A 24,014-nucleotide genomic window follows, 5' to 3' on the forward strand; every position below is an offset into this window, starting at 1 on the left:
AAAAGAAAACGCATACACCCAGAAATAAATATCAAATCGGTTCTTTCAGAAACGTGAGCCTGCATGTGTAAGACAAAGATAATTTCTCAGGCACGTTTTAGTCACTAAGAGCATTTAGGGCAGTCCCCTTAGAATTTTTACTTCTTCTAACGAAAAAAATAACAAAACATCACCAAATGTGAGGCGCTGTATTTTTAAAGAACAATAGGCACGATATCTGACTGCATTAAAATCATGCCCCCCCCAAAAAGACAACAAATTCCACTGTTGAACCATATCCAGGAAATTCTTGCTGCCAAGGAATTAAGGGAATATAAATTCAATGCACCACTTCGTATTCACCAATAGTTTCAAAAAGAATTCTAGGAGCATTGCACAACTTAAAAAAAAAATGATTTACGGTAGCCAAGTTTGCAAAACTCCCGATAAACTTCATATGGCAAATCCAGCTCACCACGACTATGCATAATGACTCCACGATAGCAGAGTCCAAAAATAATTCCCACTCCCTCCAAAAGTGGTGAGGAACAGAAGCAAACTACGTGGCACACAAAAAAAACGTCTTCCAGAAAATAAATCAAGATGATGCCGCCCCATTTAAAATTAGTCAGATAATGCCTAAGCTTCCTGTCGCTAAAATAAAAATTGAAACATGATGCACCTCAATAAATTCGAGCAATGACTTCATAAAGTCGATTCCAGAAAATTTGACTCCTTTGACAATCCAAAAATGCTGACATGGCTCATAGAATATTCAAAATTGATTTAGCTGCTGACAAGGAGATGAGTAAGCATCCACGCAGCTGAAACATACACAAAGAAAGCACAAGAAGACATGCAGGCACCTCAAGCTAGTAGGCAACTAGCTCAACCAGACAGGCAACAACTTCAAGCAATAAGGCAAGGAGCTCAAGCAGCTCAAGCTGACAAACAGGCAGCTCAAATAAACGTCTCCAAAACTTGACATCAATGACTCAAATTTCCAACACAAATCCCTGAGGCAGAGTGAGTTGTACCAGAAAAGAAGTTTTTGATGCAAAAGCAACCATCTAAAATATGGCTTTTTTGGCTCAACGACAACTGACCAAATATGGCTTAGATCCATGCTTTAGTTATTGTTATATCCCAGTTTTAATGAAAGCATATGAGTATTGTGTTGATTGCTGAAGATGCCCCATGAAGTTAGGGTGCATGCATTACCCTTCTTTCAATTATATTTCAATAGTGTTCATTCATTTTGAGTCATGATTAATTTTCTGGTAAGTCACACTGATTTCACATCTACAAATTGACTCCTATTCAAATAAATGTTTGTAAAGATTTTGAATTGTAATATGCTACATACATGTTTTTATTTGTCTGATGTTCTCATATTTGTGCTAAGTTTATTGATTTCAATCTGGAAAGGTTTTTCATGAAATGGTTTGTGTGAGCCTTTCTTAAAAGAATTTTTGTTGAACAGACACTTATTCAACTGCTTTGTTTCTTATTTCAGGTTGTGCTATTTTAGCTGCCTCTTTCAGATCAGGTGATATGCGAGTGTTTTGTTATGGGCCTAAGCCCTCAAATGAGCTAAATGTTTGTAAAACTAGGGTACACATGTTTCCAGATTCATGTGATACAGATATGCCAGAGATATTATATTCATGGGAACTTCCTTCAAAGCTGTTCACAGTGAATGACCTTTGCTCTGGAGATAATTCAATTGATCTGAAAATTCAAGGTGATTTGCCCTCTGAAGATGTCTTGTATCCAAAATTCGACAAATCCTCCAAGAGTACATGGCCGGACAGCATGTATGGTTTCTATATTGTTTCAGATCATGCTTCACATACATCATTGGCTATTGGGTCGAGAGAATCTGCACAAGGTACTACCGTAGGTTTTAGTCTCGTACAGTTGACTGGAGCAGGTGAACTCCAGTCACAACGATATCAAGCTTCAAGAAGGCTTGTACGGAACAAATCAAGAAACTCTTTGAGGTCTGAAACATTATTGTCTGAAAATTGTAAGTAGGTTTTCTTTGGCATTTAGTCACATTCTACTTCCCTAGTGCAAAAAGAATGCTGTATTGTAATTGTCTTAAAACCTCTAAATTAAGTTGCATTACCTGGCAGTGGACATTCAAAAGAAGGCAAGATATATTTACAGAAGACTACCATGTTTTCTTAATTGTATCCTTTAGCAGTGGATTCACATCTTCCTTGTTTAACATTGTATATCTAAAACTTTTGAGTGGCTGAGTGAAGTATTTTTGTTTGGTTAGGCAAGATGATACTAGTTCAATTATCTTTCATCCTTAATGTGCTTTTCAAGATTTAAAGACTGGCTCTACTCTCAATGGAGAGTTATTGTCAAATTGTGCAAATGGGCTAAACATGTGCAAGCAGAGTGGAGTGAAGTCTTCAGGTACTCATACCACAAATGCTGGTAGCATGTATTTGTTCAATGGCGGCAACAGAAGGAAAATACTCATGCCAAGCTTTCAGAACTTCAATTTAACATGTTTATGTTGCCAATGAATGACTTCTTGTGTATGCAGATTGTGCGCTTTTGCCTGCTAATCGATTTGGATTGCATCCTCCAGTAGAGGATTTCCATCAACTTGCAAGTCTTTGTAGCATGTATCCTTTTTATTTTGCTGCATAATTATTGTTTTCCATGTGTCAACACTGTGCGATGTATGTGGCAACAGGGTTTTATTCTGCTGTAAGAAAATACGTTGTTATCATCTGTTTATAAAAAAAATCTTGTTACTAATATAATTGCATTTGCATTGAAACAAATAATAATGTTAGAAAATGTGAGCAGTTTATTTGGAAATTGGAAATTCCTTCCATTCGGTAACTACTTGTTCAACTTACAAGAACAGATATATCATCTACAACCTCAGAAAATGATGAATAAGTATGAAATCTAAATTCACAAACGATCTTTGCATTACTGCTTCCTTATTGCTGTCAACATTTCATCTTTTTCTGTTGTGCTTCTAATCCCATTCCACAAATTTGCTTGTTCATCTAAGTTCCTCTTCTTATTCCAAAGAAGTATATGCAACAACACATCAAAGTTAAATATTCTCATTCTGCTCAATGTTCCCTGCTAATTCCCAAACTATCCATGTTCTTATCATGTTGTTCTACTTCCCAACTAGTGCAAACCAGAATACAGGAATAAAACAAGATTAAGCTATAGCATTAACATGGCCTTGCTAACTCAGGCCAGTGCCGGTACAAACTAACTGAAAATATTACATTCGCAACTGTACATGCTTGAAATTATTGTTTGGCCAAAATTTTAGACAACATGAAATAAAGGAGTAATATTTGCATCATACTAGAAAATGCTTGTCTCTCTTGCCACATGAATTATGACTTGCCACTTTATGGTTTTGTTCCTGTTTGACTTAATCTGCAGCATCCTTCAACAATCAATGATCTTAGGATTTGCTTCTTTATTTTGTTACTAACCTTTACACATCAAGATATGAAATTTCATGCAAGAGACTGTGGATGAGCTTGCCATTGGATCTTTTAAAGTTGGCTTTTGCAGTATATTCACATATTGGTTCATTGGAAAGGAAGCTTCCTGATTTTCTACAGATTTCCTCCCTTGATTGGATGCCACTATTTTCATTGAGCAAGTTAAAAAGGAAAAAGAAGCAGAAGACTGCTGAAGAAAATAATGGTGAATTCACATCAGTTCCTATGCTTCCCCTTCCTTTCCTACTAGATCTACAGCAGAGGAAGGAGATGATTTCGGAATCCACTCCCAATACAGGACAAGCAAAAATAAGGGATCAGTGCCAATACCTTTTAGATGAATTTAATAACCTTAAAAGAGCTCATATGATTCCTCAAGTTGGTGGCATTGCTACTGTCTCTCTTGAAGATGATACAGATGTCTGGCCTGGTGAACAGAATTTCCTGAAAGAAAATTATTTGCTTCTTCATGAACCTTCAGAAAATCCTTCTAAAGACGAGTGTCAAATTCTTAGTGATTATGGATTCCACTATTCTTCCAAAGAGGCAGGTTTGAAGAAGCTACATGATATCAGTGTACATGACAAGTATGTTGGCAGACTCTGTCACAATGTCCCTTCTGGAGATAGTGGAAGTAGACCTGTGATGTCTGAGCTGGATCATGACATCTGTGCAACAAATTTGAGCTTTGTATTAGGTGCGATTTTTGGTCACTTTGGTTTTCTTTTTTGATTTTAATAATTTTATTAGATCAGAATTGAAAAGAAAAGAAAATATTTTTTGTTTTCAGAGTCCTATAATTGTATTTCTCCATGTAAATGAATATATGTTTTATCTGATATCTGGTTGTTGTCTAAATTCCTTTTTCTGCTAATACACTTAATTCTTTACTTATGTTGCACTTGGGATCTAGACACCTGAGCTAAAAGAAAATCAAATTACATGTCGTGGCCTTCATCACAATATTCATGATCACTAGATGACTGGAGAACTAGATTTTGAATTCTATTGATAGCCCTTATACATAGCTCAGACTCTGTTGAAGAAACTATCAACTTGTAGGGATCTCAACTTATGATTTTCATCTAGAATCATGGTTTTATATATGAAAATATCATTCACAGACACTTTCAACTGAATTTTCAGTTTTACCGACCTACGTTGTCTAGAATCAAGTGTAACAACCTGTCTGCTTGCATAATGTCCATCCAGGATTGAACAACTGTCTTTTATGCGTACGAGTATACTTTCCATGTGGCTTACAACATTTTTTCTTCCCATGCTATATCTCTGATTCCTTAAGAAATTTACAACTAGTTTAGCCTTGCTTTTGTTGGAACCAATGAGAGACACATGTTATCCCAACCTTCCACTATCATATTCCAGTGTTGCACTTTGGACGCAGAACTCACTCAAGTGCTGATGATGAATGTGACATCCATAGTTGGAAAACTCAAATTCGGCAAAAACTTGCCAGGCCAAAAAACTTAACTCAGCAAAAATTTAGTCATGCACATCATCCAGCTCTCCTTTAGGATTGAAGTTGGATCTTGGTGGCTGTTTCGTCCAATGAAATCTTATTTATTTGGGTCTTAGTTTATGTCTCTAGGCTAGGATCCCATTTCAATCGATTTCATTTTGGTGAACTCGACACTACTTGCATTTTGCATAATTCTGATTTGGAGTTTTCTGATTTGTTTTTCATTTATGGGTCCTACACAATCTGATTAGTTTGCACTCTCACGTTTGGTTACATTACTAATTAGCTACATTTATCAAAAGCATTTGTTGAAAGGAGGCATATTTCATTTCATGTTGCTTCCATTGATTCATTACATCTTAATGCATGACAATGAGGATTTCAAGGATGTTCGTGACTTTTACTTTCTTTCCAAAAGCTTTCATACACATTGCATGTTGTTATATAGTGAGATTTTCAAAGATGTTCATGGCATTTTTTGTTTTCATAAAAGAGTTAGTAGATGTTTCATGTTGCACTTTTGATTCCCCCCTACAAATGCCGTTGAGATGAATCATGCTTGCCCCTCTCCTAGGGTTTCTTCTATCCATGAGGAAATCGTTAATACTTTCGTCAATGATCTTTGTACTAGAGATGAAGTGTTGTTGAGTAATGATGCATCCTCTTCCCATAAGGATGTTTTGGTGCAAGAGGAACATGCTTTAAACATTGACAATCCAAATCTCAACACATCTATAGACTTAGTTGCCTAATCATCAACATGTTTTAAGTCAAGGCGATGTTATTGATTTCCTCAATGAAATGCCACCTAACATTACATTGAGTAGAAGTGAAACATTGAATGATGAAAGCACTTCCTCTCAACCCAACAACTTAATGCAAAAGGATTCTCTTACCTCCCAAGTGGATATGAATGATGCTAATAAAGATGTGTATCGTCCCACATGGATACATCATCATACATCTGTTTATCCATATGATGCTCCAAAGTATGCCTACGCCACAAATTTCAATGAGGTATTTAATGAAAGTTCTTCCCCATTAGAGTTGCCTACAAATTACAAGTGTGGTTTTGACATGGTCTTTGGACAACAATATAGCGGACAAGATCATGGATGTATGGAACAAGCAATCAAGGTCCCTTTAGAATCCACATCTCAATATAATGGAGAAGGCATAGGACCCTACTGATTCCTTACCAATTTCGTCATCAAAACCTAACCTTCCTTGCCCACAAGAGAGATCTTTTCCTTTTGAACTAGGGAAGATAGAATCTTTTTGAGACTCATAAATGGTAATATGATCAGCCTCCCCCAGTAAGAAATAGTATACAACTAAAAAATGTAATGGCAGAAATTTTTGTATTTACCAGGTGTCCATGGTCATCCCCTTACCGATTGTAAATCATTTAGGAAATGTGTGACACAACTTTATAACGATGCTCTCATTTTTATAACATCTAATATTGGGCTTTTTAAAAAATCAACTGACCATATAATTCCATAGTATTTTTGGACCTATTATGTTGCTCCTCAATATGCAACATCAGTAGCTTTCCTTTTGGGGGCCCATTATTATTCATGGTGGTAAAACTTGATGTGCATTCATACTTGGGTAGTGTTGAAGTGTTTTTTATGCACTATGCAACACAAAATAAAATAATAAGTATTTTATCCTCTCTTGAACAAAATCCTCCTAAGTGCTAAACTGCGTGATCAAATGGGATGACTCCAAGGTTCCGAATTGTAGGTCTTGACGTGCTCTTGGATAGACATAGTGTTTATGATGTGATATTGCTGGAATCACAAGGTGGACTTACATTAAATCTTGAATGCTTGAATGTGGAAATTAACTTGACGTGAAAAAATAGCAAAAAGATAAAGGGTTGAGAAAGTTAATCTAATCCCAGGAATGTAAGAGTAATAGACAATGTTTGGTGAAACTCAACTAGACTTTGCTTTGCCATGCAAAGCAACAACTCCACAAAGTTTAGTACAATCTCCTAAGGTAAGCATATGATGTTCAAATCTCTTCCACAAGCATAGACACCATCAAGACGATGCATATCAATGAAGAAGTAGCAATTGAAGTTAAGCTTGGCTAAGATGGATCCAGTTGACTACGCAAGACACTTTACAATCAGCAAGGTGTTAGTAGTATGGATATACGAATTTCACCATTGATCATGCAGAAAGTTCTTCCATTTATCTAAACAACATGAAAATTAAACGAGAAGTAGAGACCATGCAAATTGTTGAATCAATACATAAAGTTCACCATATCTTCAATGAAATCGATGTGTTGCTTACAACAAAGTCTTGGCAACAAACTTTGTCTTCTATTCCTACTCTTCTATAACTATTTGCTTGCTATCTACCTGCTATTAACTATTCTTGAACTATTCACTATTAACCCTGACAAATGAAGAAGTGGAGCCTTATATAGTGCTCTCATTACAATGAATGACCAAGATCAAATCCTCATCAATGGACAAGATTGAAAGATAGAAACCCTAATTAGGTTTTGTTATACCCATTACAAAGCATTTAATACTTGACCAGTGATAAAATTACAATAAAAATGTTCTTCCTTGAATAATTGTCTAAAGAATGACAAGGGTAGCTACATCGGACTTTGTGCCCACATGTAGTTATCTGTTTCGCTGGATGAGTCAAGTGCATTGAACTTGGACACCTCAACTTAGAATGTTGTGATTGGATAAGTGATGACTGGGTGCCACATTAGCTTGCTGATTGCAACTCATCACAAATGTAGGTGATTCAAGCAATCTCTTGATACTTAATAGTTCCAAGCTTAACCATGAATGAGATGAAGGTAGGAGATATTCCCAAATTGCATCATCTTCTAATTTTGATTAACTTTTTTGAAACAATCTCCTGCCTTGATCACCTCTGCCTTGGAGCTTCCATCTTTGCTATAGAGATGGTAGATAAGTTATGCCTTACAAGGATCAAGCATCCATCTCCTTATAAGGTATCATGGTTACAAAAAGGACATCAATTGTTAGTAAATGAGCAGGTGCCTATGTTGATTTTCAGATTGGAAGTTATAAAGATAATGTGTTATGTCATGTGATGCCCATGGATGTTTGCCATGTATTGCTTGGAAGATTGTGGCAATTTGACAGAAAAGCAATGCACAATGGAAGGGAGAACACCTATACAATTGAGAAAGATGGGGTGAAACATAATTTGATGCCTATGAAGGCACAAGAAGCGGACAACAACAGTAAGGTAATGTTGGTAAGGAATTCATACATGAAATGAAGAATGAAGAAGTAGGATTTTCTTTGGTTCTTAAACCCAAGCATGTGTTTACTACTACAAAACTTGATGAATTGCCTCTTGAAGTGCAAGGTAGTTTGAATGATCATTTAGATATTGTTGCATCTTATTTGCCTAGTGAGTTGCCACCTATGAGAAGGATTAGCCACCATGTGGATTTGATTCCAGGAGCTAGCCTTCCCAACAAGGCAGCCTATAGGTTGACACCTATGGCAAATGAAGAGATAAGGAAGCAAGTGGATGACCTTTTAAAGAAGGAATTGATAAGAGAAAGCCTACGTCCTTGTGCTGTTTTCACAATACTTGTGCCAAATAAAGGAGGGGAATGGTGTATGTGCATTACCTATGAGAAGGATTAGCCACCATGTGGATTTGATTCCAGGAGCTAGCCTTCCCAACAAGGCAGCCTATAGGTTGACACCTATGGCAAATGAAGAGATAAGGAAGCAAGTGGATGACCTTTTAAAGAAGGAATTGATAAGGGAAAGCCTACGTCCTTGTGCTGTTTTCACAATACTTGTGCCAAATAAAGGAGGGGAATGGTGTATGTGCATTGATTCAAGGGCTATTAATAAGATTACTATAAGACATAGGTTTCCCATTCCTAGAATTGAAGACTTATTGGTTTGTTTAAGTGGGGGGGTTGTATGCATTTTTCTAAGATAGACTTGAAAAGTAGCTACCACCAAATAAGAATCCTATTGGGTGATGAATGGAAGATAGCCTTTAAGATTAGTGATGGTTTGTATGAATGGCTGGTTATGCCTTTTGGATTGTTTAATGCACCCAACACTTTTATGAGACTAATGAATGAGGTTTTGAAACCATTCCTTGGTAAATTTGTAATTGTGTATTTGGATGACATTTTGGTGTTTAGCAGGTCTAAAGAAGAGCATCTAGAGCATTTGAGACAGGTATTGAGGAGGCTACATGAGGAGAAGTTGTAGATAAATCTCAAGAAGTTTGTCTTTTTGAAGACCTAATTGATATACTTGGGCTCTGTGGTGTCCAATGATGGACTAAAGATGGACAAAGAAAAGGTACAGCCATACTTGAATGGCCAACACCAAAAAGTGTAATGGAGGTAAGGAATTTTCATGGGTTAGCAAGTTTTAACAGGAAATATATAAGGAATTTCAGTCACGTTGTTGCTCCTATTCTTGAAACCATTAAAGGGAATAAGAGACATTTTGAATGGACTAAAAAGGCTGAAGAAAGTTTTAAATTTCTTAAACAAAGGGTAAGTGAGCAGCCCATTCTTGCTTTGCCTGATTTTGACGAAGTGTTTCAAGTTGAGTGTGATGCAAGTAGATTGGCAATTGGGGCAGTCCTAAGTCAAGAAGGTAAACTGGTAGCATACTTTAGGGAGAAATTAAATGAGGCCAGAAGGAAGTATTCTTCTTATGATTTGGAATTTTATGCTTTGGTTTAATCCTTAAAGAAATGGAGACATTATTTGCTTCCAAAAGAATTCATTGTGTATATAGATAATCGTGCTCTACAATTTATAAACAACCAACATAAGATGAATCAAAGACATGCCCAGTGGGTTGAGTATCTCCAAAGTTTTAACTTTGTTTTGAAACATAAAAGTGGGCAAACGAATAAAGTTGCAGATGCTTTTAGTAGGAAGAATTTGTTTCTTTGTGAAATACAAGCTAACAGTGTGGGTTTGGGAAGTTTGAAAGAATTGTATGCAGAGGATGCAGATTTTAAAGAGGCATTTGAAGCTTGCAACAATCCAATTGACAGGAATAGAGAGCCATGTGTGGACTTAATGATTCAAGAAGGTTTGTTGTTCAAAGGGAACAAGCTATGCATTCCTAAGGGTTCAATGAGAGACAATTTGTTGAAGGAAAAACATTGTGGTAGTCTTGTTGGTCTCTTTGGACAGGATAAGACTTATTTGTAGTTGAGCACTCATTATTATTGGCCAAAAAATGCAAGTGGATGTGAGAAGAGATGTAGAAAGATGTAGTATTTGTCAACATGCCAAAGGGAGAAGCCAAAATGCTGGGCTATATTAGTGAGTATGGACTTTGTGTTGGGCTTGCCTCTCACACAAAGGGGTAATGACTCTATTTTTGTTGTGGTAGATAGATTTTCTTAAATGGTGCATTTCATACCTTGCAAGAAAACTAGTGATGCCACTAATATTGCAAACTTACTCTTTAAAGTAGTGAGATTGCATGGATTTCCCAAAACTTACTCTTTAGTAGTGAGCTTGCATGGATTTCCCAAAAGTTTCATTTATGATAGGGATTCTAAATTTGTGAGTCATTTTTGGAGGAAGTTGGGCACAAATCTGAGTTTTAGTTGTACTTACCATCCACAGACAAATGGTCAAATCAAGGTAGTAAATAGGAGCCTTGGTAAGATGTTGATATGTCTTGTTGGTAATTAACTCGAAATTTGGGATCTCACGTTGGCACAGGCTGAATTTGTGTATAATGACTCTCCAAATAGAAGCACAGGCTTCAGTCCATTCTATGTGGTATATGGTATGCACCCTCGAGGTGTGTTTGAACTTCAAGATCTTGCTGGAGTGGAGAAGAGGAGTGCAGATGGAGAGGATTTTTCTCAAGTCATCCATGACATTCAAGAGAGGGTGAAACAAAATATAGTCGATAGTAATCAGCAATACAAGATATATGTTGATCAAAAGTGGAGACCATTGCAATTCTAGGTCAGAGACCTTGTACTGGCTCACCTTCGAAAGGAGAGATTTCCCACAGGGACATACAATAAGCTAAGGATGAAAAAGATTGGTCCTTGCCAAGTTCTTAGGAAATTATTTGTTAACGCATATGAGATATCTCTGCTTGCATATTTAAACATCTCTCCCATTTTCAACATAACAGACTTGTATCCATACAAGGGAGATGTGGAAGAAGGTGACACAGAAGTAGCAATTCCAAATAGTCTGGAACAACCTCAACTCCGCAGCAAATAGAATGCATTTTGGACAAGCAATTGCTAAGGAAGACCCGACAACAGGAATAATTCAAGTACTTGGTGAAGTGGAACAGTCACCCAATCAAAGATGGTTCATGGCTCACTGAAGATGAAATCATTAGGATGGGTTCTTTTGTAGCAAAACTCATGAACAAGAGCTCATGATTTCTTTCTTGCTCAGGGAGTCTGATGCAGGGGCATCACCTTCCCTCTTTGTTTTCGTTATGTTTCTGTGTTCTTTTCGTTTGGTCTTTTGCTGTGTAGTTTGTTTCTTCAGCTTATTTGGTTGTAATAAAGGTCATAAACCTTGTCACTCGAGTTCCTATCGCGAGCTCCTTGTCTGATTTCCTACCACATCAGGGACAAGAAGGCAATGGGCAATGCACCGACAATTAAGGTGTTGGTAGTTAGTCGTTATGGAACGACTACCCAACTTCGTTGTGAACCGACTGCCCACCTATTTGAAGGGCGATTGTCAGTGGATGGGGGTTGGTCGTATTGGACAAGAACTAGTCGAAATCGCACAAAGAGGTGAAACAGAGAGTCTGGGCTGAGATCGGCCGCCTTTGTGTGCAGTGAATAGTTGTGAAATGAGTGTCATGAATTTGTATCAAGATTCTATTCCTGCAGACGATTCCTTAGGGGATCGAGTAGCATTGTAATCACTTTGGAACATTGTGTATGAGATTAATTTATGTTCATTGTGCTCTGTAAGAATTAGTGTTTTGTTTCCTGTCATCATTGGGATAGACTGAATTGTCTTGAAGTGTTTGAGTCTCTGGTTTCTGTTTTAACTTTCTATCATTATGGCCCTACTAGTTTGGTTGTGAGTTCCTGTGTGCTTTATTGATTTTAGTGATCAACAAGGCATGCCATCACCTTTTCATCATTTGATCACTTGCATGATATGCTTGATCTACAAAATCATTCACCTTCCAATAGTATGAAAGATCATTTAAGTGTTCACAAGAAGTCTTTAAAAAAAATCGAGGGTCTCATTACTCAAAGGAAGTGCTAGGTTGGGGTTTTGATAAGGCAATGACAAAGATTGGGATTTTGAGGGAGCATTGACACTGATTGGGCTTTTACATAGTCATAGGAAGTGCATCAACTTGATCAAGGTTTTGGCTAGGCAAACAAAGTGCCTATGAGTAGGTCAGGGTTCTAAGGGTGCATTGACAGTGTCAAAAATATCAACTATGCTTGCTCAATCAGTCAATTAAAGGCATTTAATATCGCTGAAGGGAGATTTTAGTTATCTCCATCACCATGATCTTTTCAATTAAAGTGCATCTTCACCAAGCGTAGAGACTCCACTTTGGTCGAGCTTTCAAGGGGTCAAAGGAATTGAGTGAGAGCTGGTCCGATTCTTGACTAGGCAAAGGAAATGCTAGGTCGGGGTTTGAGGGGGTCAAAGGAAATGTCATCAAGCTAGATTGTGTTTTCAAGGGGGCAAAGGAAGTGAGCACAAGTTGATCGGGTCTTGGAGGTGGCATTGACAGTGGTAGGCCAGACTTTCATGAGGGCACTGATTATGCCTTAGTCACATTTTGAGGCTTCAAATGGAAGCAAAGACTTCCAGTCTCTATCATATCATGCTTTTACTTCATTGATGATTCTTTTGATCTCTCTTTGTCTTACTTGACTCAGTAAATTGATCTTTCCTCCACCACTAACTTGGGCAGAGTTCTTAGCATGCATTGACAGTCATCCATGGAATTTTGAACTTTTGAGGTAGCACAAATTGAGCAAGGTTGGGGTTTTGACCCCTCATTGACTGTGAGAAAAAAATGTTAGCTATGCTTGCTCAATCACTTCAATCCTCACAATTGATCTCCATACTTAACCCTATTATCTCTACCTTTGATAATGATGATCAAATGAAATAATCATCGTATATCATTTGTCTAAGGCATTTGAAAGCTACCTAACCTCAGTCCAACTCAAAGAGAGAGACTTGACTTGATTACCTTCTAGCCACCTAAGACGCTACAACTAACCTAGAAAGCAGAAAAAAGTGGGGTCCCCATTTGCAATGAGGTGATGTGTGAAAACGTCACAACAGGTAGCAATATAAGAGCTTAGTTATTCTTGTCTCTATATTGGGGGGCAAGAATTGTTTTCATCCTTCATTAGGATCTACTTTCCCTTTGTGGAATTGTATCTTTCATAAAATTATCCTTTCTTGCATATAATTGTTTGTCTTTCATGAGGATTTTCTCCTTGCTTGGAGGTGTGTATCCTTGATTAGAACCTCTTCTTTGCTTGAAAGCATATAACTTGTATAAATGATTTCTCCTTGGTGTTGAATATGTACAATCCTTCATCAAGAATCCATTCCCCTAGCAATAGGGAATGTGTGTATTCTTGATCTCCTTCCTCTTTTAGTGTTGAAGATGTCATCTTTGTTGAAGATCTCCTTTCTTTATGGAGGTAGATATCTTTGGACATAAATCTCTTCCTCCCCCTTTGATAGATATGCATCTTTCCTAAGGATCCCTTTACACTCGTTGCAAGATATGTTTACAACTATCTCTTCCTTGCTTAAAGATTTGTATCTTTTATAAGGATCGTCCTAGTTTGGAACACTTGCATTTTTGTTTAGGATATCTCCTTGGTGTTGAAGGTGTTTAATCCTTGATGTGGATCTCTATCTTCCTATAAATATCAACATGACAATATGTTGACATCTTAAGAGGGGTTGAGGGGCAGTGAGGGCATATGGAGCCTCTTATTACTTGTAGTTAATTCATTGTTGTACCCTCGAAGTGGTGGTGTTATGTTGCATAATGCTCACCTGAGGCTTGGTTAACAATCTATCTCTAGAAACCTACATGGCATTTAGCATTGTGAGCATCTAGTATAGCGTGGCTTACTAATGTGATCTTTTTAAGCAATTAATGATCTATGGATCATCTGGCATAACACACCGTGCTAGACTTGTGTGGCATCCATAGGAATCACGTTAGTCTTCTAGCATAACACAACTTACTAGTTTGATCCCTTAGCAAAAACATGAGCATGCTCTTGAAGTGTTGTTCAACTAGCATAGCGAGGCTTGCTAGTTTGATTTTTGAGCATGGGTCATCTAACATAACACAACTTGTTAGTATGATTGTCGCTGTTGGCTACCTAACATAATGGAGTTTGTTGGTGTAATCATTTGTCCCACTATACAAATCACAGAATATAACACACTTTGTTGTCTAGTGGAATCCGTGTGTAAGGTCGCTTTTCTTCTAGAATTAACTACATATTTGCAGTTTAATTAATAGATTAATTATTAGAGAACTTAATTTTCAATATATAATGTTATCCAAAATAGCCATAAATAACAACGCATACCATACATGTGATAATTTATAGTAATTCTAAAGGAAATATCTGACATGATAAATTGAATAACTCAACCACATGACTCAATTATATTGCCATCAAATTTATATTCTCAATATCTTTTATCATCAAGGGTTTCCAATATCTATCTATATCTTGAGTCTTTGGAACGATTATTCTCATTCTAAGAAAATTTCAATGGTCTTGGGTCCTTTATAGCTATGGCACATCTAGGAGGAATTGGTTCTCACACAAAACAACACATGCTTCATGGCATAAATATAGAGCCCTGGCCAGGACACTCCCGAGTGTACGTTGTACCCCAAGTTGGACACACACTGTATGCCCCTTCTCCAAGTGTCCATAGCCCACCAAGCACCTTCTTCTTCTTCTTTCGTGAGTGATCTTCATACCCTTCCTAAGTCTCACATGAATTCTTTATATAACATTTTAAGGGGTGGTTTCCTGTAATGTCTTCTTTCGGGAGGACACTAAATTTTGCCCAATATACTTGTAGAATTATTGCAGGTTGTCTATTTTCAGTCTATTGTGCTAATGTGGACAGATTTAGTTTGATATTGTTTCCCTCTTTAAATGCATAGGTCTGCTGTTTATATCAATCTGATCTGCTGCCAATACTCAGATATATATGTATATCTGCCCCCAAACATTCACTGAGATTCACTAAGAATGCTCAGACATTCACTAAGAATGCCTCTAGCACTCACTAAGAATGCTCCTAACACTTGCGAAGAGTGCACCCAAACATTCATTGAGAATGTTCCTAGCACTCACTAAGAATGCCCCTAGCACTCACTAAGAATGCTCCTGGCACTTGCTAAGAGTGCCCCCAAACATTCACTGAGAATGTTCCTAGCACTCATTAAGAATGCTCCTGGCATTCAGTAAGATTGCCCCTGACATTAACTAAGAATGCCTTGATTTCTTACTGGATGTTTCACCATCACAGCCTCCTATCATATGTATTTGTCCTCTTTTGCATTGATGGTTATAGCTCCATGGTTCTTTACATTTGAAACATAGACTCTTCTTCTTTAATCCAAGTTGGCAGCCCTTTTCCCCAGGTGACCAAGAACATGCTCTAATACCACTTGTAATGTCCCCTTTTGGGAGGACACTAGATTTTGCCCAATATACTTGTAGAATTATTGCAGGTTGTCCATTTTCAGTCTGTTGTGCTAATTTGGACAGATTTAGTTTGATGTTGTTTCCCTCTTTAAATGCACAGGTCTGCTGTTTATATCAATCTGATCTGTTGCCAATACTCAGATATATATATGTGTGTGTGTGTGTGTGTAAGAATCCTTTCTATTCCATCAAGTCTGATTCTCTGGTTATTGATTTAATATTTCCTCTTCTTTTCCTTCGATGCCTGCTTTATTACTGTTCGCAGATTTGTATTTGTGTTCTGCTCTCTTTGATAAATGTTCATATCATTCTTCCAGATTTTCTTATAATTCTGACTTAGGTCTGCTCCTAAATCTGCTTCTAATGCTTCATATATTTTTTTCTATTCCTTGGATCCCTACTTCTCAAATAAAAAATTCTCCACTTTAGATCCTCCAATGTGAGGGAGAGTCACACCTCTTCATCATGCATGCCCTTTGGCAAGAGACACACCCTTCACCCTTAGCACCCTTTAAAAGAGTGTGTAACATCCCCTTTCTTCTACTTCTACCCTTTCATTTTACCAAATTTTAACCCACAAGTAAAAAGAAATACATTGCCAAAATACTAATAGTAAATTTTTCTTTTCCTTTTCAATTCAAGATAACATAATTGGAAATAAATCACTTTTCATTTTCATTCATCATGAAACATATACAATGTCATATTGATAGAAATATAGATGCATTTACATTACCCTTTTCAAGCTTCCATTTGCTTTAGGAATATTTGAATACAAATAAAGTTTCAACTGAGCTTAAAGACTGCATAAGTAAAACATAGTGGTACTGATGTCCTTCTTGGCATACATTGTCAAATATCGGCCGCCATTTGCATGAGGAAGAGCATCACTCAAGCGCTTTTCCACCCAACCATGACTTAGTAGTCCCCCGTGCCTCTTCTAACTGAAGCGGCCCGACCCTTCAACGAACAGTTTGGTTTGGTAACCTAACAATATAATATAGCCTTCTGAGCATAGTATTGTGTCCTACATAACTAGAGCTACCATACGTAGGCTACAACCTACATGTATGACGTTCCCTTCCTTGTATGTAAACGTGGATTACAGTGAACTGGTAGTGTAGACAATGGCAACCTACAATACTTAGGCCTAAGAATTCATCACCCAATACTTCGAGTGAGTCATATGTCCACCCACTTCATTGCTCTATTTGGTAAACTGACCATTTAGCTATCCCATATTTATTCCATGGGTACCAATAGGAAACATCTAGGTTATTCCAAACCTTGGTTAATCTAACCCTAGATTACCAACTCATTCCTTCCTATATTCAACTTTCACATTATAGCATAGCCTAATTATAGTAAGCTGACCCTTTACCCTATTCTCATATCTTTCTCATAAGGTCAAACAACAGAATAACCATCAAGGTTTATTCCCATGTATGTATTGCTATATTATTAATTCTTAATTTCCTATGAATTAATATCTTTTCCTATTAACTAGGTCGATACCTACACTCCTATTTGATATCGACTTCTATACTCCTATTTATTATGAGGTGGTTCGAAGTTTTCGAACCCCTTAATTCATTCCTTAAAAAGTGGAATGGGGGAGTCGATAATATTTAGCACACGTTAAAAACTTAAGCACTCCCCCTATGACATTAATACCTCCCCCACATACTTGCTAAGGTGGCGGGTAAAACACATAGGCGGTGAATCTAATAAAGAGGAGGTTGATTCATTAAGTGCTTAGCGCTTACTTTGCAAAGGAGGGGAAAGGTGGCGGTCAACCCACCACCTCCCTTTGGAGTAGAGTGCGCCACCTTTTTTGGTGGGCGCCCTCTCCCAAACTTCCTTCCATGTTGGTGTCGTGGTATGTAGTCATCACCACTACGTGGTGTTTGATCGACCCATATGGGGTTTAAACATACAGCCTGATATATTATATAAATATATATTAATATGTATATATTTATATGCCAAATAAACAAGTATTAATTTAGAACAATTAAATATTATAAATATATTTAAATATATATTAATGTGTGTGTATATAATAAATACCTGTACCTGTACCCATGAATTTTTTTTTTTGCCGAATCCACGAATCCGTACCCGAATCGGTAACTTAGTTTAAAAGAGTGACTCTTTATTATTTCTGTGCTTTGAAAGGGACACAACCTTTCACAATCAGTTCTGCACTTCTTATTTAAACCAGATCTGTACTTCTAATTCCCAAATTATCCCCCTCAAATGAGGTTCCCTTCTCCCTTTTATATCTCATGTTTGAGGGAGTCACAACTTTCATTTCATGTCCTTTGCCCATTCATTAACTTAATTAAAATTTAATTATATTCTTTTATATTTATATCTTCCTTTTAATTCTAAAGGGATATTTCATAACTTTATTCTCTCTTGTGGAAAAAGTCACATAACACTGTGACTCTTTCAATGGATCACCTAGCATAATACAACTTGCTAGCCAGTAGAATCCATGTCTATATATACATTTATTGCTTTTGAATTCGATTGTGTATTCAAGTTTTTTTATCAACGTTTTGAATCACACTCTGTGATTCATCATCTCTTTAGAACTCTTGCTCATCCTGATGATGAATCACGGAGTGTGATTCGAAACATTGATGAAAAAAACTTGAACACACAATCGAATCCAGAAGCAGTAAATGTTTATTAGAATGGATTGTGGAAAATTGATAGCTTTAATTTGAATCCATGTCTTTAACATGAATCACCCAATATAATACACTTTGTTGTCTAGTAGAATTCATGTTTTTTTCCCATGGACCCCTAGCATAACATATCTTCTTAGTTGTTGGACCATGGATTCTTGTCTCATCAAGTGGTGTATGCTCTTGTTCTTTTTAGAAGTCTGCTTGTTCTCTTTCAATAGCATTCTGAGAATAATATTAGTGGTTGAGACATTCTTGACATTGAGGTCTTTTCAATTAGTCAACTTGGAGTCTATGTTTTTAGTACTATCCCCTTTTCTCTCTCTTTTTTTTGCCTTTTGTTTTGTTCTGCCTTGTATTTTCCTTGGATGTTTTAGTGTGAGTTAAGATCTGAAGCTTGGGGGCTTGTTCTATTAGTGACATCTCATCTCTTGTAAGTCTTGCTCCTAGATGCTCTCTCTACTTTACAGTGAGCATGAGCGTAATTTCATTCACCTACTAAAGTGGGGGCTAAATGCAGTGTTGTAAATGGTATTCCCTTACAATTTCACACTACTTTTTGAACCCTTGCTTTTGTGTGCTCTCTCATACCTCATTTCATGCCTATTTTTGGCTCTATCACATCCAAATTGTCATCATATGCTAATATTATGACCATATCCTTTGTCTTGGAACCCTACACTCTGCAACCATCTTTCCTTGGTCCCTTTCTGAGTGGACTAGGGTGCCTAACACCATAGTCCTAGTGGACTAGGGAACATAGCAACATAATCCTTCCCAAAGGGTCCCAAATTCAAATGTGTGTGGGTGTCGGTTCTCACCATTCGTGATCCTATTTCGATATTTTCATTTGACCATTGGAAATTGGGCTAAATTAGGAAATACCTTGTGAACCCTATATAAAGGAATAATTTCTCATTCATAAGGCATCTTATCATGATCTAAGATGTTTTTTTAGTTCCTAATCATTGAGCAAGCATTATGGTTTTGAGTATTTAACATTATGGAGCAACAAGTTACATCAACCTACACGGAAGTATGTTTTAATGATTGATCTTGTTATGTCATGGTATTGCATCAACACTTCAAGGACTTGTTTAAAGAGTATTGCATCACCACCATTGTCAAACGACTCAAACCTAAGGTAATATGATTTCAATTCAACAATTTAGCCTATGCCCTACCAAGGGTAAGCTCTCTTTTCATCCAACATTCTTGTAGTGAATGTGGAAACACCAACATGTGGTTTGACTTAGGCAATGCCCTATACAAAACAACTTTTTTCCCTCTTCTATGTGTGTAAGTTACAGATCCAATAGTCGAAAGTTGTGGAATTGTGCAGAGCAGATCGAAACACACATTTCTAGCTTTTGAACTGGCAAGAACCCTTGGCCTATTTCGCTCAACTCCATAGTCTAACACTTTTTCTCTGAATTTTGGGGATATGAATCTCTAGAGTCTTCTGATTCAGAATTTGGAATCTTTAATTAATGAAAGCACCTTTAGCTCTAAGTCACCTAGCTCCATAGTCCGACACTTTCTGCCCCACATTTCCGTAACAACTCTGCATCCCATTTCCAGATTTGTACTTCTATGCTTGCTTTCAGGTCTGTCTCTATTTGTTTATGCCGAATCTTCTTAATTTTCTATCATTTTACCTAGTTCTTGCATCTTCATATCAAATCATATCCAATCATATCAAACACAAAAAGAGGAAATAATCATACACAATATCCAACTTTCCTTTAGGACTAAAGTTGGATCTCGGTGGCTATTTCCTCCAATGAAATCATATTGATTTGGGTCTTAGTTTATGTCTCTAGGCTAGGATACCATTTCCCTACATTTCAATTAGTTGGATCTTGGTGGCTATTTCCTCCAATGAAATCATATTGATTATCATATTGATTTGGGTCTTAGTTTGTCTCTAGGTTAGGATACCATTTCCCTACATTTCAATTACCATGTAAGATAATGCTTCATGAGGCTTGAGAAGTTGTCTCAATACAAGTATATTGGAGGCAAAATGTGTCTCAACAACCTATTTCAAAATCAAAATAAAAAATAAAATTTAATTGAAGTTTACTAAGTAAAACATATTTATTATTTAACTTACCTTCAGAAGCTCCAATCTCGAAAATTATCTAAATATGCCTTATGGTGGTTGGTGATGGATATTTGGATTTCTTCAGCATCATCATACACCTGTTTGATCCATTCAATTTTGGTGCCAATTTTTTGTAGCATTAGGGTGAGGAGTGGACAACACAAGGTTTCCAAAAAATGTGTTCAGAACATTCCTCAACCAATAACCCAACAGCCCTATAGTTTTTGCCATTGTCTATTATAACTTGCATAATAGTTTGAGGGCTCACTTGCTTAATGGCTTGGCAAAGAATGTTAGCTATAAATGCACAATCCTTCACCTCTGCTTCACAATCCACTGCTTTCAAGAACATTGCCCCTTTAGGACACAATACAATAACATTGATCAATGGGTGATTTCTTGCATCTTTCCATCCATCAGATATGATGGATGTGCTTGCTTTGACCCATGACTCCTTTATGGGCTGCAAGGAGCCCTCTACATATTTCACCTCTTTGTCCAATAAGTTAGTATACATCTTCTCATAACTCGGGCCCTTGTACCTCTTTGATCCCACATTAGTTGATCTCACCATTTTTTGCCAAAATGGTGATCGAACAACATTGAGTGCCAATGCATTGGCATAGACACATTTAGCTATGTCTTTATCGGCAATCTCTCTATAATCATTGTGAAATATCATTTCCAATGGTCCCTTTGATCTCTTATGTATAGAGGTCACAGGTTGTTCATCAAGTATGGACAAAAATGGATGGCCCTCTATAAACAACACTTCAAATTTCAAAACAAACCAAAAAAGAAAAAACTTAAAACAAAATCTAGAGACTTCATTTTTTTTTAAAATGTAAGGAAAATACCAAAAACTTCAAAAAACCTACCTCTTTTGAAGAAATCTTCCTCTACGATCTCTTTGAGAACAAACCAATACTTGCAAATGTGTAAGAATGGCACAACAACCGGTGCATTCAATGATCAATCTTCAACTTTCTTTGTGCCATGAAAAGCAAAAAATCAATTTTAGCAATGGAGCAAAATGTTTTTGTTTCTCATTCACAAGACCAGAAATTAGATAGGTTTTGTCTTTTAGATGTTTTGTATGGGCAAATTTTGGGTTGGGGGTGCGAATTGCACTTTTTTTAATAAAAAAGAGTTTAAAATAGAAAATAATTCAAATTCTTCTTGGGTTTGACGAACGACGTGGTTTGGAAGCAAAATTTGCCCTAGGTATGCTCAGGTTCGGCAGGGCTGGACCCACACGTTGTGGTTGGTACCTTGCCTAGATGCATAGTGGACCAGCTCAAGGCCCTATACAGGGTTCGAAATAGATTGGAACCCGGGTCTTTTTACCAACGAATTACTATCATAGGTATTGGCTTTAGATCAACATTAGCTAGACAATTGTTGGTAATGAAAATCAAGTTATTTTGCACAAAATGACTAAACCTATTGTATGTGCCACATATTTGTTTGTGCGATACCTCATCCTTTACTATTGGGCCAATATAGAAAAGAGAATTGTCAACACAACATGAGAAGTCAAGTAAATTAAGGTTATCTAGAGGATCTTGTAGAAGAATTTTGTGAAACCTGTCCCAAATGAACTTTCAACAAGGTGTTAAAGTATAGTTAATGAATACAACTTGGTAGAAGAATTTTGTCAAACATATTAAAGACATGATGTTGATACTTGATAGTAGTGTAACATCAATCTTTTAAAGGCCTTCATTAAACATGTTGAAATCATAGTGCCAAGTTCCAACAAAGAGGTAATTTTGAGTTTATCAAGAGATTCTAGAAGGATTATATTGAATGTTAATGGCACAACAAAGTAAATTTTTATTCTCTATTGGGTACCTTGGGTTGATATCAAACCAATTGGAAATAATATTTGAGTCCAAGAGAATTGAACAAACATAAATAAGGTAAATAAGAAAAATGTGATGAAAATCCTTTTCCTTTGGTTCAATGCCCTATTGCATTTTCATGATTTGAGGAGAGGCCCTTGAACCACTAGGCTAAAATAGTAAACCGGAGCACAGAAAATTCAGATCTTGGCACGTGTAATGTCCCCTTTTGTAAATGTCCTAGTTCTTGCCCTAAAATCACAATTCCTAGTAAAGCAAGAATTGAAATAGAGTTAGAGATATCATTTACCAATTAAATTGCTGACCAAGGGAGATTCTGGTTGAGGCCCTATTAGGGTTAGGAACATTATTAGTCATATGATATATCTAATTCGTTGATAGAGTTCAATCATAGGAGAGTTAGGATAGGAGGCATGATAGGGTGCCTAAATGCGAACCTCTACCCTAGGCCCAAGAGCAGATATACCATCCCTCTTGGCCTCATGGGGCCCTTGCCATCCATATGAGATGGTGTACCTAGTGAGGTGTCCTACAACCATTCCCCTTTATCTACCACCCTTATTCTCCTCTCTATGATTGGAGTTTCTTAATGCAATAGTCAATTATGGTAGAGGTTTGAGGTGAAACTACACTAGGGTGTGCATAACATCCTTCCCTTCTAAGCCCAAGGGTGGGGCACTCCTTGCACCGCCTTGGCCTCATGGGACCATTGATCATCCATCATGAGGTGGTGTGCTTAGAAGAGGACCTCATAACTGTTTTCCCTCCTTGTGTTCCCTCACTACTTTGCCTTGATTGGTTGTTGCTTATTTGGAAATCATATTAATATTCATGTCAAATATACATGGTGTTAAATGCATAGATATATTATATTAGTATAATGCTGTATTCTTCACGTATATATGTTAACCATTATTCATGCACACCACAAGAACTAGGGTATCACTGACTGTTGATTAATATGGTTCAGATCTGGTTGGTTTCTATATTGGAAACTGCTGATCTCCTTCGATGCCTTTTTTGATTTGATCTTCCTTGCAGGTTATATGTATCTGTACATAGGGGATTCTGATTTATTCTGTCTGCTATTTCTGCTTTTAACTGATCTGTTCTGCTTCTGTCATCAATCTATTATAGTTTGCCTTAATATCTGATCATAAATGCACCTCCGACCTGCCCTAAGGTCTGCTTTAGGTCTTCTCTAAATTGGGAATAATATTCCATATTTTTTTCCCATCTAACTCCACCTGTCTACCTTCTCAAATACCCCTTAAAAGCACCCGTTTACCCCAGAGAGGTAACACTTCAACCAAGTTGGCCTCCTTTTAATTTATGCATTTTTAAATCCCCTTTTTAACACAAACGTCGGTGCCAAAATCTGTAATGTCCCTATTCTGAAATAGAATTTAATAATAAATTATAATAATTAAATTAAAATATAAATAAATAAATAATCAAATATAATATACTATAATTACAAGTTAATTACGTTTAATTTAAAGTCAACAGGCATGCTATAAAGAATTGTGACTCCCTCAAACATGATATATAAAAGAGAGAAAAGTTCATTTGAAAGATGACAAGGAGGAAAGGGAAAATGAATCGAGCATAGGAATTAAGGAAAGGTAAATGGAAGAAG

At 36.8% G+C, this 24,014-nt stretch overlaps 1 protein-coding gene across 4 annotated transcripts in view; it reads left to right on the forward strand.

Annotated features, from left to right (window-relative positions):
* The window catches only part of LOC131064178 (uncharacterized), a 142,156-nt gene that overhangs the window by 108,850 nt on the left and 9,292 nt on the right, over window positions 1–24,014 (forward strand). For 3 of the 4 annotated variants that reach the window (XM_057998252.2, XM_057998405.2, XM_057998466.2), the window contains 5 exons: window positions 1,496–2,008; window positions 2,118–2,174; window positions 2,317–2,409; window positions 2,543–2,624; window positions 3,485–4,179. In XM_057998252.2, coding sequence (XP_057854235.2) covers window positions 1,496–2,008; window positions 2,118–2,174; window positions 2,317–2,409; window positions 2,543–2,624; window positions 3,485–4,179 — 1,440 coding nt within the window. The remainder of the gene's footprint in view (window positions 1–1,495; window positions 2,009–2,117; window positions 2,175–2,316; window positions 2,410–2,542; window positions 2,625–3,484; window positions 4,180–24,014) is intronic. The other variant, XM_057998334.2, reaches the window with a different exon arrangement.

Source organism: Cryptomeria japonica, chromosome 4, assembly GCF_030272615.1.
Source record: "Cryptomeria japonica chromosome 4, Sugi_1.0, whole genome shotgun sequence".
Classification (NCBI taxonomy): Eukaryota; Viridiplantae; Streptophyta; class Pinopsida; order Cupressales; family Cupressaceae; genus Cryptomeria; species Cryptomeria japonica.